General features: G+C 40.5%; 1 protein-coding gene across 3 annotated transcripts in view; it reads right to left on the reverse strand.

Moving 5' to 3' along the window:
- Nbea (neurobeachin) overlaps positions 1–18,488 on the reverse strand; it is a 525,499-nt gene that overhangs the window by 59,974 nt on the left and 447,037 nt on the right. For all 3 annotated transcript variants that reach the window (XM_060378339.1, XM_060378338.1, XM_060378340.1), the window contains 2 exons: positions 9,189–9,329; positions 3,264–3,383 (listed from right to left, as the gene is read on the reverse strand). In XM_060378339.1, coding sequence (XP_060234322.1) covers positions 3,264–3,383; positions 9,189–9,329 — 261 coding nt within the window. The remainder of the gene's footprint in view (positions 1–3,263; positions 3,384–9,188; positions 9,330–18,488) is intronic.

Raw genomic sequence — 18,488 nt, forward strand, 5'->3', positions numbered from 1 at the left:
GCGAAGGAGCAGCCTAACACATGGCTTTAGGGAGGAAAATGTCATCCCCGGGGATGATGGTTTGAAAATATGTTTAAAAATTAAACATGCAGATGCCCTTGAGCCACTGGCGCCATTAGCCATTATTAGGAATCACCCTTTGCAAATACATACAAGGTACACAGAACTTCTACTCCAGGATACTCTCTTCAGCCTTGACCTTAACAACTGTAATAAAATACACTTCAGGATGCAGAAGTGCATTGCTCTGGGTGTGAACATGTAGTCTTGCTGAAGAAAGAGACCCTGAAATGTAAACACACAGTATGCAAGGGCCAAGAGAGCCGGCCAGGGAGAACTGACACAGTAGTCTGTGTAATGTCAAGGCACGGAAGTGTGCTCCTTATAAACCAATTAAGTGTGTGGTGTAGGTGTGGGGGCGGGGGGGCTCAGGAGGGCTGCCTGAAAACCAACCAACCAACCAAACAAACAAACAAAAACAAACCCCTTCCAGAGATTGTCACATTGCTACTTTCCTTGATGCCTGACTTTGGGTAGTCAAGTACCACAGTCAGCAACCAACTGTGAAGTTTCCTTAAAAGGTAACAAAAGGCTGCCAGGGATTTGGCAGGTTGCTGCAGTATCTGGTAGTTGAAACACTGACCCAGTTCTCAGGATGGAAAGGAAAGTTGAGAAGTGTGTTTAAATCAATAAATTAGAAATGACTGACCTCATCATGTATGTGTGGGCATGTGAGGCTGGACCTCTGAGTTAAGTAAAACGCCAGTGCTTTGTTACGATGCTAGGAACAGAGAGGATGTATTTTCACTTGGAATAGTTTGATAAAGTGAGGATGTAGCTCTGGCTTGAGATGGAAATCTTCAGTTATATAAAAGAATATTTAACTCCCATGCACACTGTTCATCGGGTGATTTTGTTAACAGGAGGTTGAGAGGCTGCTGCCTGTGGAGTGCCTTCCAGCTCCCAGCTTTTGTCTTGCTCTCTGGATGCTTTAAACAAGAGCAGGCCCCTCCCTGATTTCCGGGGTACTCAGTTGGATTGATGGCTTATGGATATTTTAGTTGAAATTCTTAGAGAAGTTAAGACTGTTAGATAAGTGTGGCCACCACATTTAATTCATCAGGGCTTTAGATTAAAACCCTAGCTCTTTCTAAATGCGAATGCTACATGCATAAATTAAGACAGATAAACGGTCATAGAAACAAATAAAACGTGGATGTGCTCCAGTATGCTTTAACATTCCGTGACTTGCTCTCTAAAAGAAGTGACTCCACAGCTTACATTCACTCAAAACTTCTTCCCAGCCTGCTGATACTGTATTGCCCTGTATAAATGTTTTGGATAGCCAGATATGCAAACCAAACAGCTGAGCTTAGCCAGCTCCTTTCTGTAGGGCTAAACCCTAAATTCAGGTACACCTGACAGTGTTGCACTGAGTGGAAGCGGTAGAAAAAAGGCTCCATAAAAAACGGGGGTGCTGAAAATAGAAACTTCCTACGTAATAACTTTATCACGTGATTTTACTATCAGAAAAAGAGGAAAGAGAGAGCACCTTTTCCTCATGCATCATCATAACCATGTAATCCTTTTCTTTTTCTTTTAAAAAGGGGCATATATATACAATTAACAAATCCTAGTACTTAATAACAGTTAAGTTGCACCAACTGTAAAATTGCTCTGCTTCCTTTTTGAGAATTGTGTGTGCTGGTTTAATCTAATGTGGATTGCTGCACAGTATCCCCAGGCAGTTAAGTAAAGGCTAAGGCTGCACAGAAAAGCCTGCATTTTAAATGGGTCTTGTCATTAATGCTTTATTAATTGCCCCCGGCTACACAAACCCAAAGCTGGGTCAGCTATAACACTATGACACATTAAGGTCAGATTCAATTCCCACAGTGTTTGGTGAACAGCAGGAAAGGTAAGTTATGGGATTTTTCTCTCCATCTCCTGATTATGCCATCTGGATTAGACAGGGTTTGTTTATTTGTTTGGAATAATAAAAAAAGAAACATATTAGTTGACAAACACAGGCAAAAAATCCTGAGTTACTTTTGGATGGTTCTTAACTGAAGCTACCGGTTATTAACAAAAACCTCCAGTACTAAGTATGGGGTAGCTCCTTACTCCTTGTTGGTTAGGGAGACCCCAGAAGGCTCTAGAACATCGCTTTGCCATTCCTCTTAGTTGTACACTGGAACTAGATGATAAGATCCTATTGCTAAGGTCACCACACACCTCGATTGCATGCTATAGAAAAATCAAGCTTGAACTGAGCTGGAAGCCTCCGCCAGCTTTTAAAGTGCTAGAAGCTGACATACAAGGTGCTAGGGAAGAAATGTGGCTACAAGCTACAATGCCAACCTCATCTTTTGTAAGGTCTTGTTCATTTGGGCTATGGTGGCATAGCTGATAAGTGGCTACAACACTACTCAGATTGTGTTTAAGGCCCTTACCACAAGAAGGAATCCATACCTGGTACTGTAAATCTTACCCAAAGCCCACAGTTGGGGCATCATAGGAACTAGTGAGGAGCTTAGTTCTGTTGTTTAACTAGAGTGTATCAAACCACCTTCTAAATGCATGTTTATATCCACTCCCAGCCTTAATCACAGAAACCTGACTTCCCAGTGAGCTGCCAAGAGGCAGAGACTTATGGCTATACAAGGTGCAGAGAATAAGTGAGGGCTGAGTGCTCAGTCCTAAATAAGATATATGTGCTATCCCCTCTAACTGTGGACATAGGAACATGGTCAGAGCTAGAAGGAAGGGAGAAAGACTGCAAATACCATCTTCCAGGTGACTGCAGTCATGAACTTTGAGAAATTACCAATGACTACACCATGTTGGCACATGAATGGGCCCATCAACAGCCAGGATGGAGGGGGATCTCAGGGAGGTCTACCCTCACTGCTGAATCATTGCCTATGTGTTTAAGGAAAGGAGGCAATCATTTCTTTCAGTTATGGACCCACTACTGACCGTCCCACTAGGCTCCAATGGATATTTCCAATATACCAGTCTAACCAAGTTTAGTCTAACCAAGGATGGCCTTAGTTAAACTAAATGGGTCACACAACAACAACAAAAACAACAATAACAAAACAACAACAACAGATTTTCCTTAAGATTAGATGTAGTTTACAACTTTAATATGATGGAACAAAGTTATAATATAAAATGTCATATATCTTTTTTTACTTAAAAATAAAAATGCCAACTAATGTTAAAGTTCCATGACTATAAATGATAAATAAACTATATACCTTGACATCGGAGGTATCTCTCTGACTGGTTCTCCATGATCTGGAAATGGATGAGAAGGTTCGGTCTGGATGGTCAAACTTCCCATCATTCGCATTGAGGAAGAAGGTTGTGAATGGCTCCTAAGCAAACAAACAAACAAAAAAATCAGTCACTGGATCATCTGAAACACACATACACACACACAAATACATATATATGCACACACATATGTACACATTTGTATACATGCGTATATGTCCACTGATATACATACATATACATATGTATATACGGACATGTACATATATGTGTACATGTGTGCATACATATATATGTATGTATACACACAATTACCCGAGGCCCTCCATAGGCAGAATACCGAGCCTTGGATAAAGGTCATTCCTACATATTACCTGATCTCTTGGTCCAATGCAAAGGCAACCCCTCGCCCTTGCCCCTCTCTCCTTTGTGCTGAGGATTTGGTGTCTGGGTGTGTCTGTGCCATACTGTGAGCTCCCTTACACAACCTATGCACACTAACACCACAATAAGGCAAGCTACTTACTCTGACCTTGTCCACTACAGTGGAGAATGAGTTTGGTGATGTCCATCTTGGAGTAGCTAAGGGCTACCCAAGCACAGATTCGACACCAGACAGCCCCAGGGAGATCTGGAGGAAGTCTCAACTGTGCATTCTTAGTTCTCACACTCTTTTCTGCTTGGGCTCGGGGCTTAGCCAGTTGCTTTAGCTTCGGACCCTTAGTGTATGGTATTCCTTCTGCAAGACGCAAACATCCTTTTCTATCACTAGACACTTGCCCCTGGGAGGAATTTGGACTGACTGCAGTTCTCCTCCCTGTATGTTAAAAGTAGCCTTCCCAGACTCTGAACATTGTTCTTACAGTTCCCTTGACTGCATTCCCCACTATGGAAGCATCCCTGTCTATCTCATTCTCTATTTCATCTCTAATACTCAGCTTAACTCCTGGTACATAAAGATTCTTCATGACATAATCCACTAAATAAGGAATGAACCAAAGGGAATGCAGCTGAGACTGGAAAATTCTAGTACTCTGTGACTGCTGCCTTTGATCAGGATTGTTAGTACTGTGTCTATCAACCAGGGCATCTTTCCGTAGCAGGAGCCCTTGGGATGACACCCTTATAAGGCCTAGGCATACATTCCACTTTAATTCCTGAGCTGCAGGTTTTATGCTGAGGGGGACAGCTTGCTTTTGGCATCATTAAATTTGCCTCCAAAAAGGGTACATAATGTTCATTCTCTCTAAGGATTCCTTACTTACCTACAAGCAGAACAAAGGCAAATGTGTATTTCCGCTGGTACATTTAAGCTTTTTCTGTGATGATGGGAAGGATAAATGACAAAAATCATTCGAAAGTTTGATGATGTTAGTCTGCAGGATACTGTCCTAATTATTTGTCTCTCTTCTTTAATACACACCCCATTTCTTTCTTAATGTCTTAGATGTTTCCTTTGTCCCTTTACAGTCCTTGCTCTGCTACTAATCTTAGGGGGTGGCCACACGGTAGCAACCTTATTTACCTTTTTCAGGATCTTTCTGAAATTTAGTGTGAATAGTCATCAATTTTCTAAATTTGTAATATATCATCTTCAGTTTTGGATGATAGAAAAGTGAAATGGAAGAGACAAGACCATGAATGATAAACAAAATACAAGAAAAAGGGGGATGAATTATTTCACCTGAAAATCAAATATGCAGGCGGAAGTTCTCTCTTTTAAGGTTTTAAGTTATGTCAGAGACAAGTGGATGTCACTAAAAATCAGAATAAAAACTGTCTGAGGTATCTCTCACATTAACTTGTTTTTAATTTACTAATTTTAATTTACAAATAAAAGTCAGATGGTAAATGTGGCATATATGATCATTAAATTAATAAAAATTGGACTATTAAAAAATTAAAAAATAATAACAATAAATTGATCACTAAATTGAGCAAAATCTGCCTGATTAGTTTTAAAATTTGGTTGTACAATTTACCTATTTCAGGCAAGTCCCTTTACATAACTCTGTCATGTCACTGCCTCTGTTACACTGTTTCTATAAACTGATGCTGACAATAATCTTTGGGGTAATTACGAGAATTGGATAAGATTTAATGAAATAACCAAGAGAAGGCTTGATATATCTTACCTGACACAGTTATCAAACAACCACCAGCTTTGTGCCCCTAGACAGCAGCTGACTGAATCCCTCCAAAGACACTGGCCACCTTCCTTGCCTTGGAACCACTACACACCAGATAATTCCACCCTAGAAACATGGAACTTTCTTTCCTTTTCTTCTCTTCACTCCATTTAATAGCCCGAACCAAACCCAATCATATGTAAGCAGGACAAAGGAAAGATGCAGATCTGAAGGGATGTGGACCCTCACAGAGGGAGAAGGCAGGCCCACGCTGAGTGAGCGCTCCCTGTGCTAGGTCTGTCTCCCTGGGCTGGCTTGCTGCACTCGGTGTTCCTGGAGGTGTGTGCAAGCAGATGAGCAGGTTCAAGGCCACACCCCCATGAAGTGGAGGCCTGAGATGAAATTTTCCCCTATTTCTTTTGAAAGAATTCAGAAGTAACTTTAGAATCAGTCACCATTTTCTATTAATTAACCTGTGTGCCACACTTCTGATTGCATATCACTTGTGTTCCTCTAAGTGAGCATGCTCTGTTCTAATGTGCCAGTATCCAAAATAGCCACACTGAAAAGCTTTACTCAGTTTGGTTTAACAGTGATGCTTGTCGAAGTCTACTGATGTTTTTATTATAATGACACACTGCAGTTGAGTTTCTGGGTAAGATTTCGAAATTATCTTCAATCATTAAAGAACATTATCAGTCATAAAAAACACGTGTAGAAATTAAAATTTTGAATGTTACCAATTTAACTTCAACTTAAATTATTGTTATGAAATGTCTGAAGAATTGGCTTAGCACAGAAGGTCTGAAAACACTGTGTGGACCGGGGAAACTGGTCACTGCGGGCTGTACTGGCCAGTGAGCACCGGGTGATTACTTTGGGGTGATGCTTCATGTCCAGAAAGAACAAAAGTCCAAGCACAATGTGTCTTGTATATTAGCTACCTGAAGAAATCCCACTTTTGAATGAGGGTTTATTCAGCACTTGTCTGGCAGCCTTCAATGAAATGGTCTTTCTAAGAGTGCGGCAAGTCAGACAAGTGATCTCACTGGTAGTTTGCATAAAAGAATATTCTTAATTTAAAGTAATGAGGTATGTAGCTAATTAGCATTTTTATGCAATTATCATCATTGACATACTAAATTTATTGACTGATAATGAATTTAATGACTTCAGGTCTAAAAGGCTTGAAAGGTAGAGGACAGATACTTTCTTTAATACGTATTGGATTTTATGAACTGATTCTTAATGACACAAATTGTAAAGCATTTTCTGCTTCATAAAGAGTGAAGAAAGCAAAGTTCCTTTGGCCTTCAGTTGACTGCTCCCTAAGCTGTTAGACCACAGTACTCTAGTACCTTGTCTCTGACAGCTTGCCATGAAACTGCTGAGCTAAATGAATCTTTATAAAGGCAACTCTAGATATCCATGCTGTCTGATACAGCAGCCAACAAATCCTATATTGTGCTAGAAATATAACATATTCTCCGGATTTCAAAATGAGTTCAAAAATATTAAACATTGCATAAATGATTTTTTTTTATTGGTAACATGATTAAAAAGTAACATTTTGGTTGTGCCTGGTTTAAAATTTATGGAACTAGTTCCTCCTGTTTCCTTCCTTTTCTGGGGCCACTACAAGCTGTGGAACAGTCAGTCGGGCTTGGCTGTGAGGCAGCACTGCTTTGTGTGCAGGAAGGTTACCGTCAGGCCTCTGCACAGTACCAGTCCTGGGTTCCACCCACTGGGACAGCAAGTCAGCCAGAGAACTGCTTGTGCCTTGTGACTAGAGAAAAGGCTTAGCTTACTTGGAAGCAACAAAATATTAAATAAATTAGGTGCTTGGGAACAAGTGTGTTTTCTTTAAAGGAGTTTTGCCAGTCTGTCTCCAGATTTGACTAATTGGCATTCACAGAAAACACAAAACATCATTGTGACTATTTCAAGATGCAGTCAAACATTCCTTATTTAAGTCTCAAGACAGCCCAATTGATACATTCATTGTTGTTGTTTTTACACGCAGTTCTGGGCTTTTTCCCATCTCCAAGAGACCTGAGTGAGTCTCCTGACCGCGCCCCTCCACTCCCCCCACATCAGTGGCTCACCAAGGCTGTGGCATCACAGACTGATGAGGAAAAAAAGGTGAAAACTTTTGGTTTCAGTGTTTTCAAAAACCGTGTTAGTGTTGTGATTTTAGGGCTACTTGCGAACTGGAGGTGGACTAATTTGATGACTTGTGGAGGGCAGTTCATGGCCTGTTTAGGGGCAGCCACTTTTTTCTTGGCTCCCACAATAATCAGCAAATAGGAATTTACTGACGCCCTGTTCCCCTAGATCTAAAATCTGTGTTTCCTGTACTGATCTTTGTTTGCTTGCAGTCCATTCATGGCTAGGCGGTCATTCTCCGGTAGTAGTGAAAAGGACTATTAGTCATTTAGATGAAATTTAGTTTTGTGGCCTAATCACTGGCGAGCAGACAGTTGGATTTATCAGTCATTTTGCTTTTTCTCTGCTTTCCTCCTTCTGAGTACACATCAATCATGACCACATTTTATGTCTGTAGCCATCAGTGCCCCTATGTCTTGACTACTCAGTTCCGTAGTCTGCTCATCTCTGTGGCTGCAGCACAGGGTGGATTCCAAGAATTCTGTGTGAAACTCAGAGGACATATTCTCTTGCGTGAATGTGAAGTGCCCTCTGAAGCAGTGCAGCTCAGGCTGGTTCCTGTAACCAGGACTGGCCACTAATTATTTAGGGTCTAACAGTTAAGGTTTCTCTTAACTTCAAACTTGCACAATTAAGCTGAATCTGAGACAGATGAGACTAATCTAAAAACACTGGTCTAGAGCCTAACCAACTCCATGATTGGCTTCAATTTCTTACTAGGCAGAGTAGGCTTAAGTCTGCATTCCTCAGAAATGATATACCAGTTACAGGAAACACACACACACACACACACACACAGAGAGAGAGAGAGAGAGAGAGAGAGAGAGAGAGAGAGAGACAGAGAGAGAGAGAGAGAGAGAGAGAGAGAGAGAGAGAGAGAAAGGGCAACTGATCAGAAACAGCCAAGACATCAGGCCAGGAGAAGATAATGCTGCTCAAGGCTGCCCACTACCAGCTTGAACTAGTCTGATCCAGTTCAGAAAGCCACTAACTCCTGACTCAAGCCTTAGCTAATCCTTGATGCAGTCATACCCTTGCTTCTAATCTGCACCAATCAGAATAATGATGATCTGTCAAAAAAAAAATTTAAAAAAGCTTGGTCTAAAAAAGAGATCACAATTTTATATCTTTACTTGTGGTTTGTAAGTAGATAGTTGGTTTCTTAAGGTTTGGGTTTGTTTCATCAACATGTTAGCTGATCTAAAATTAAAGATACACATCAGAGGGTTCTTTATGACTGACTTGAGGATACTGGGTGGGGCAGGGTTAGGGTTAGTAACAAAGTGCCCACTCAGCACGTGGTAATCCCCAGCTCAAAAATAAGTACATGAATTTAAGTAACTGGCTTCCTAACCCAATTCTACAAAGATGATCATACAGTAAAAAAAAAATTGAAGTCAAGCGTGGTGGTGCACATGTATAATCTGCACATATCTGTAATCCTGCTCAGGAAGATCACAGACTTGATGCATTCCTGTGCTCCATGGTGTTCATTTTCTGTTGACTGGTCTCTAGTTATTAAAACAAACACCAAATGTACTTGATTCTCATTTAATTTACTTACACTGCAAACTCTGGAACCACAGACAGCTAGGTTCAGATGATACTTACAATTCGAACGAGCCACGATAGCGCAGACGTCGCTGTTGAGTAATGTGTATTATAGTGGTAGGGCGGGCTTTGATCGTCTTCCCATGTCTCATAGCGCTCTGCGTAAAACACTGCTCTCTTTGGGTTCAAAGCACCAATTGGCTGTAAAAAGATAAAAGAAATGCTCTGTTCCATTCAGTAACAGCAAACATCCTAGATGTCCAGGCAACACCATGAAAGCAATTCAGCAGTAATGGACTGTTCTGTATGGCTTTTTCAGTGAGCAGATTCAGTATTAATTACTAATCAGTGTACTTGCTAAAAACACACAGGGAGAGAGAGCCCATGAGCAATGTCCTAGACTTAGTTGTAATTCCAGAAAACTAGGTTCCCAGGGTGATCTGGGTTTTTTTTTTTAACTTAAATGTTTTTATACATTTTTATTCATGTTCTTACACCTTTCCCAATCCTTCCTAGATCCTTCTCATCTCCCTAACCAGCAAATTTTATGTTCTTTTCTGCTCTCTCTGTCAAAACTAAACTAAAACCAAAAACCAAAACAAGCAAGGAAACAAAAACCAACAAACCAACACAAACAAACAAAAAACTGAGAGCGAATAGGTTTTACCAGTTCAGGTCAAATTAGAATTTTCATGGCTCCTTAGCACACACGATGGAGACTGAGCTTGGCAACCATCATATACAGCTTTCTATATTGTTGACTTTGCTGAACTCATCTTTGCATGTCTTTCCTGTTTGCCAAGCTCAGTGTCTACCATGTATGCAATGGAGCCAACGTCCTTCCCAGGAAGCACGATTGGAATGCTGGTCCTGTTGTTACTGCCCAATTGGAGCACCTATGTTTTTAATTTAAATGGCCAACTAAATAATGAGGACTCAGATTCCTATCTAGGTGCTTTGTGAGGCCACTATGACCTGTTCTATCAGAGCTCTAGAGAGAAACATGGGATGCTTTCTTCCCTTCAAAAGCAGATGTTAACTGTCAAACGGTGGCTGAAACCTCCTTAGGACACCCAGTCTTTAATGATGCCAAGCACATCCTCATTGTCTAAAATAAAAACATGACCACTCCAAGGTATGGTTGAGGGAGAGTACAGGCAGAGGCATCTGGGTGAGTCCAGAGCAGGGTGGAAAAGTAGTAGACTACATGTGGCTAGCAGAATGGACAGTGCCTTGAGAGGTGAGGGGCAAGAGGGGGGAATGGAAGAGAAGAGAGGAAAACGAGAGAGACAGACACACACAGAGAGAGAGAGAGAGAGAGAGAGAGAGAGAGAGAGAGAGAGAGAGAGAGAGAGTATACACTTGAGATGGGGGCCAAAAGTATGTCTGGACATAAATGGCAGGGTCATATAGAGATGAGAAACTGAGGTAAAGAAAGCCCATGACCTGGAGAAGTTGAGGGTAGAGGCGGGCTGAGGAGAGCCATTGGTACAGAGTATGCCTGGAGGACAGGCTGCGCTTTGGCATGCTAACAGGCACCACAGATAGCCTTTTGTCCCCAGTTTCTTTTGGATATGACACTCATAGGCACAAATAGCAAACTGCCTTAGTTCAATTTTTACGTCTGGTTTTGGTGTCTTCATATAGGGCATCTATACTTATCAATTAGATACAAGTTATTGTTTTAAGCTGTATACTATACAAATAAATGTTTACATGGAGAAAGACAGTATTAAATATATCAGTCTTTACCTCAAAATTTAATATTACCACTTAAGTAAGAAGTTCCCCAAAGGCTTAACATTAACACAAGTCATAGAAAATTAGTGTTTCAATGGGACATAAAATGTTACACAAATTGCTGTGAGCCTTTTCTTTTGGTCCCAGAAGACTAATTTAAACCACACAATGATGTCAGCAGTTCAGGCTGCTAGAATTTCCATAATAAGCTCTTATTTGTAAGAATGCTTAGCCTGAATATTGAAATTATTTGTAAAGTATGTTCCTTTTATGCTAGCCTTTATTATGACAACCAGGATTAAAATACTTATTTACTTTTTAAAAGTTGTGTTTCTTGGGGACAAGAGTACTAATATTTTAAAGTTCCAAAACCACTGATCTTCATTTTTGCAAATCCTAAAATGAAAGTATGAAATTTATGCTTAAATACATCAAACCTTGAACCTGATTCTGTGCCAAATTTCAAGAGTTACCTATAAAATCTTTTTATACAGATGTAAAAGAAGAAGGTACTTTGTCAAACATTTTGTAAAATTCCCAGTATCTAAAACAAATGAAACTTTTGTGTTTGATGAAAGGACAAGCACTATCAGGTGGAACCAGACTGAAGTTATATAGTGAACTTGATCTAGACTCCTCTAGATGCCTAAACATCTTCCTAAATCAGTGAGCCACTTTCTGGGCTGAATGTGTTGCTGGACCTTCCAGTTGCAGAAGAGCTGCCTGCATAGAAGGACTAACCTTATACTGATACTGTTTGCTCTCTAAGACCCAACAAACATTATGGAAGAAGGAAATGGCCAGTTCTCTAATCTCTTCCAGCCTTTTCCCTCAACTACCCCTAAAAGATAAAATAAATATTTCCATTTTCTAGTTTGCTATGGCTGAAGTCTCTCTATTAGTGTTTGCTGAACCATGCTCTGAATGAAACAGCTACACTGTACTGAAGTCTGCAAACCTCTCCTTTACTACTTAAAATATATTCCTAATTTGGAATTTTACCTACTAAAGCTACAAATAAATTTTCTGAAATAAAGTGTACACAATTTCACTTATACTTACCACTTTAATAAACATCATTTTGATCTTAGTAGTCAAGAAACAAATGTTTTTAACTATATACTAATATATTTTATTTTACTTTTTTATTAATTATTTATTACAATTTATTCACTTTGTATCTCGGGTGTAGCCCTCTCCCCTCCCAACCCTCCTTCCAATCCCTCCCTCCCTCTCTCTTCTCCCCTGCACCTCCCCTAGTCCACTGATAGAGGAGATCCTTCTCCCTTTCTATCTGACCCTAGCCTATCAGGTCTCATCAGGACTGGCTGCAGTGTCTTCCTCTGTGGCCTGACAAGCCTGCACGGCCCCTCACCCCCTGCCCCGGGGGGTGGTGATCAGAGAGCCTGCCAGAGACAGGCCCTGCTCCCCTTACTAGGAAAGCCACTTGGAGACTGAGTCTATGGGCTATATGTGAACAGGGGTTTTAGGTCCTCTTCAAGCATGGGCCTTGGTTGGGATATCAGTCTCTGCAGGCTCACCAGCCCCCCCCCCCTTCTTTTTTTTTTTTTTTTTTTTTTTTCGCTCTGTTGGTCTCCTCTCCAGGTCTTTCAATCTCCCCCTTCTTTCATAAAATTCCATGCACTCTGCCCAAAGTTTGACTCTGAGTCTCGGCCTCTGCTTCCATCAGTAGAGTCTTTCTGAGGCCTTTTGTGGTAGGCTCCTGTCCTCTGTCTTCTCCTGCTTCTTATGTCTATCACATTTGCCCTTCTAAATAAGGACTGAGCACCTTCCCTAGGGTCTTCCTTGTTGTTTAGCTTCTTTAGGACTATATCACTTCTAGGCATATATCTGAAATATGCTCAACTATACAACAAGGACATTTGCTCAACTATGTTCATAGCAATTTGTAATAGACAGAATCTGGAAACAACCTAGATGTCCCTCAATGGAGGAATGGATACAGAAATCGTGGTACATTTATACAATGGAATACTACTCAGCTATTAAAAATAAGAAAATCATGAAATTTGCAGGCAAATGGTGGGAAATAAAAAAGATCATCTTGAGTGAGGTAACCCAGAAACAGAAAGATACACATGGTATATACTCACTCATACGTGATTTTTAGACATATAATATAGGATAAACATATTAAAATATATACTACTAAAGGAGAAACAAGCTTTTTAAAAGAAAAAAAGCTTCCAGTTGTTTTGGAGGAGAGTCAAATGTTGCTATTGATGGCATTCTTTCTTATTCAATCCAAAGAGGCGTCAGATTCTCTCATACTCCTGCTAACATCTGTCTACTTCTCTATTGATAAGATTGTAAGTCTGGCATCTTTTTATAGCTTAAGTGAGTTATTGCAGTGTGAATCCTATATGAATCTGGCAGATTAATCTGGTTAAAAATTCTGGTGAACTCCCCATGAGGGGGGAGCAGTCTTACCAGGCCACAGAAGAAGACTATGCAGTCACTCCTGGTGAGACCAAATAGACTAGGATCAGAACGAAAGAAAAGAAGACCTCCCCTATCAGTGGGCTCGGGGAGAAGAGGGAGGAAGGGAGGGATTGGGAAGGGAGGAGGAAGGGAGCCACGGGGGGATAGAAAGTGAATAAAGTGTAATTAATAAAGAAAAAATATTCTGGTGAATCCTATGAAAGAGAGGGGAAATATTGGGACCTGGAGAGGACAGCAGCTCCACAGGGAAGAAAACCAAAATATGTGGGCACAGCAGCATGGAGATAACCTAGAACCCCTGCTCAGATGTAGCCCATGACAGCTCAGTATCCAAGTGGGCTCCATAGTAAGGGGAACAGAGACTGTCTCTGACATGACTGTCACTGAGTTCATGTCAGACAGTCCCCGAGGGGGGAGCAGCCTTGCCAAGCCATAGAGGAAGACCAGCAGGCAGTCCTTGTGAGACCTGATAAGCTAGGGTCAGATGAAAGGGGAGGAGGACCTCCCCTATCAGTGGACTTGAAGAGAGAAATGGGAGGATATGAGGGAAGGAAGGTGGGATTGGGAGGGAATGAGAGAGGAGGCCAAAGCTGGGATACAAAGTGCATGAACTGTAATTAATATAAAAAATTAAAATTTAATTAAAAAAGATATAGCAGAGATCAAGAGAATGTGCAAGGATGGCTGGCCCAACCTGAGACCCACTCTATGGGAGAGAGCCAACCCCTGACACTATTGATGATACTCTACTGTGTTTGCAGATAGGAGCCTCACATGCCTGTCCTCAGAGAGGCTTTGCCCAGCAACGGATGGGATGGAAATAGAAGCCGAGACTCACAGCCAAACTTGGGTGGAGCATAGGGAGCCTTGTAGAAGAGTGAGAGAAGGATAGAAGGACCTGAAGGGGACAGGAGCTCCACAAGAGCTCCAACAGTCTCAATTAATTGGGCCTAGAGGGGCTTGCAGAGCAAGCACCAACCAAGGACCAGGCATGTACTGGACCTAGACCCTCTATACATATATACCCAATGGGCAGCTTAGCCTCCATGTGAGTCCCCCAGAAGAGGGATGGGGCTGTCTCTGACATGGTCTCTGTTGCATGCCTTTCTATCACCTCATCCTGGTGTGGCTGCCTTGCTAGGAAACTGTGAAAGAGGAAGAAGTCCTGACGAAACTGGTGTGCTGGGGCGTGTGTGTGTGTGTGTGTGTGTGTGTGTGTGTATGAGTGTGTGTGTGTGTGTGTGTGAGTGTGTGTGTGTCCCCTTTTCTGAAGGGCAGGGAAGGGGAAATAGGGGAATGAGGGAGGGGCAGAGGGGAAGGACTGGGAAGAGAAGAGGAAGAGGGCTACAATTGAGATGTAAAGTGAATAACTAACTAAATTAAAAAAAAAATAAGACAGAAAAAAATTCTGGTGAAAACATAGTTACATTTCCTAAAGTTGACACATAGCTGGCAACAGGAACTAGTCTCCTTTTCCATCAGTGGTGGCATTTAGATATAGCCATTGCTGTGCTCTCCACTTCAACAGTTTAAAACTTGGTATTAGATCTACTGCTGTTTTATGCTGCAAATGGACACTGACACATGACATAAAATCACACACAAAGGTCAGGCAGAGTCTAAAATATGCTTTCTAGACCTATAAACCCTGTTATTTTTAAAGGGACTAGTAAGCTTATAAAACTTACCAAAATGCTATTGATATCTTGAGAGAATTAAGTGACATGTGTCCAGACATTCATATTCCTTGTAACATTGGGCAGAGATTGTTTATGTTGCAACAAAACACTGTTGTACCTACCAAGCATATGATATTCGGTCCTCCACTTCTATCCCTTATCATCTACTCTTTAAAGATCCAGGAGAGAAAGCTGCCTCAAACCAGAGTGCCACAAAAAAGGCTTTTTATCTTGAACAATTTTGTGATTTTTACTGTTTGAAAAAATCCTGATAGATGCATAGAGATTTTGATTATTCAGGGAATGTATCTGTCCATATTTCATTTCTCTACCTATCACCTGTATCTATCTATCTATCTATCTATCTATCTATCTATCTATCTATCTATGTCTATCTATCTGTCTAACTGCTGCAAACACACAACAGAACATGGTCCACTTAGGCTGTATTTTTATGTATTTGGGTGAGAATTCTTTTGATATATAAGTAAATTGCTTTTTTCCACTTTATTTCTTTTTCTATTTTCTCTTTCTGTTCCTTTAGCCTTGATCTATTATTATTGTATATGTTAAAACCTTTTATACTATATACATCAAGTAATTTTTTTTGGAATAAGCATCCATAAGGTAAGAAAAATGACCAAAACATTGTAAGTTAAAAAACTATTGGGTAAATACTGTATGATAAACTATAGTAATGAGAGAAAAATCTGGATACAAAGCTGATCTGATTTGAATAGGTGATAAATGTCAACTCACATAAAGAATGGTAAGTTCCATCAAAGTAGATTCTAATTTTTAAGAATTAAAAAGGCTTTCAAGGAGATACATGAGGTCCATTACAACAGTTCCAGCACTATATTCTGTTACTAAAACAGGAAATGTGCATGCCAGTGTTCAAAGTATTGAATTTCTATTGGATCGCTTAAAATGTTGCTGTGGCCACTACCTGCCACTATGCCTACTAAGAACACTATTTGCCTAAGATACTGTCTCCTCATCCATTTTCTAGAGTGATTCACACAAGTGTCTGGGTTCCACAAGGTGTTCCTTCACCTAACTTTACCAGATGAAAATAGGCAGGTACCTGATGAGCCCTTTGTCCATACTACTGTGCTGCAGTTTCATTGCTGACCCTATAAAATTAGGGTCTCTGTGTGATTGTTTTTTCTTTAGAACTGCCTGTTTGCTTCCTTATCCACCAACACAAAAACAAAACAAAACAAAACAAAAACAAAACAAAAAACAAACAAACAAACAAAAAACCCAGAAACAAATGGAACATGGAACGATGTAGGCATGGAGGTACACACCTGTAATCTTAGCTTGTGGGAGGTAGAGGCAGAAAATCTTTTAAGGTTGGGCTCAAAGAAGGAAGGACAGAAGGAAGGAGGGAGGGATGGAAGGAGAAAGAGAGGGAGGAAGGAAGGTAGAGGAAGGAATAGAAGAAGGAAGGAAGGGTTGAAGGGGGAGGAAATGGAACAGAAGAGAAGAAAGGTAGGGAAAGGTCAGAACCTTATCAGGGTCCTATGCCCTTGTGTTACAGATCTCAAGCTTAGTGTGTAGCTCTCCAGTTCACAGATCCTATTGCTTTCAGGTGCTAGAAACAGCTTGAAGCTGATTCAATATGTTTGGTTTCTAAGGAGAGCTATTTGGGAGTTTCAACATCCTTATCATATCCTTTATCTTCTGATATATCTGTTCTCTTTCACTGTAATAATCAAGGGTAAGAACATCTATGAAAGAGGCCTCCTAAATTCTTATCGTTTCCATTTGTTCCAGTCATGAACTATATGACATCATCTTGAAAACCATCTTCATGACAATGCAGGACTCATTCCTACAGACGCCTCTGCCCTTTGACTCACGGTTTTGGAAGGGCTCAGATTTCCTTCTGGAAGCTTCACAGACAGTGTCTAGTGAGATGAGGTGATTTTGTAACTCATTTTGCTCAATAAACTGGCCCTTAAATGAAACAGCTAACCTATTCTGTTTGAATTACCAGCACCAGGACAGTGCCAGGCTCTTTTTAGCTGAGTGACACTGAATAAATAGAGACCTACTAGAATAACAACAGAATATCGAGTCAATTTCCCACTTCCATGTGGGAATTTCAGACAAAATGTTTAGGTTTAGTCAAAAAAAAAGAAGGCAAACAATAAGGTGGAAATATTTAGAGGACATGATCAAAGGACTAAGGGCTCCGAGGAATCAGTGAAAAGGGGATGCACACGCCAACACCATGACTAAGCACCTCATAAAGCACACTTGGGGAAAGGAGACTAATTCCCAATACATGAAGGTATACCTAAGTCCAGCTCCTACAAAGGAGAAACCATTATTTCTGTCCATTTCTCCTTCCTTTATGAACTATTCCTTGTTCATTTTTAGTATACCTGGTTCAAGTGGGCTGGCCACTGAGAACGTCAAACTGTCTACCAGTATATCCTGTGTGACCATTGTAATCAATGTAGACATGAACCCATAATCAGAGTTGTTGGAAAGAAACATGGCTGCTAGTATTTGGGAAGAAAGCCATCTCTGGTGGGACTGCAAGGCTTCCTTGCTAATCTACTGAGACCTAGTCAGATCAACACCAGAGCAGGTTGCAACAGTTAGATCCTCAGAGCACATTTTTGCAACACCGACCCAGTCTGGATTCCTTAGAGACACTAGGTCTGCAAAACTTTATCTTTTAACTTGAAGCCAGTTTAACTTGACAAACTTGCCAAAATCATTACTATCATAATTACTATCTTAATGTCAATAGTTATCCTATAATTGATGTAGTAATTAATTACTACAGTAATGTTACTACAGTTATTTTTATTTACTAGACTGTCAAAAATTATCAAGTTCCATGACTCTCATTTTTAAAAGATTGGTACATTTATTTCTTTTCCATTTGAAACTTCATCATCAGGCAGGTTATACACTATCCTAATAAAACTTTCACTTTGAATATTTTTGTTTATGGTGGAAATACAAGACAAGAACAACTGAAAAGCTCTATAGATTTCTGGGCTGCTCGTTCTCCAGCTTAATCACCTCTACTCAATGTGCACAGGCATTCAGCAACATTCACACCTCAGCACATGCATTTGTGCTGCCACATTTCAAAGCCTCAGGCATTATCACTTCCTCTTTTTAAGTGGCATAATAATGTGGGAATTGGCTAAGCTCATCCTCATCTGCCAGTCAAACAACGCTCATGTTAACAAAATAGGTTTTCCACTCAGTGAATGAGTGTGTTTGTGCATGTGTATGCGTACGTGAATGTGCGTGCGTATGTGTGATGTCTTAAGTTCATGTCACTATTTGGTTCTGTGATAAAATGATTTCATTTATCAGAAGTCATGGCTGGGGGATGGAAAATCCCATTTATACTGTAACGAGCAGAGACTGCGATTCATGTAACCACTAGAACCTGGAAGTCAAATTCATGTGAGTGTATGTAAATAACTGAGGCAATAATATG

Source organism: Meriones unguiculatus, chromosome 2, assembly GCF_030254825.1.
Source record: "Meriones unguiculatus strain TT.TT164.6M chromosome 2, Bangor_MerUng_6.1, whole genome shotgun sequence".
Classification (NCBI taxonomy): Eukaryota; Metazoa; Chordata; class Mammalia; order Rodentia; family Muridae; genus Meriones; species Meriones unguiculatus.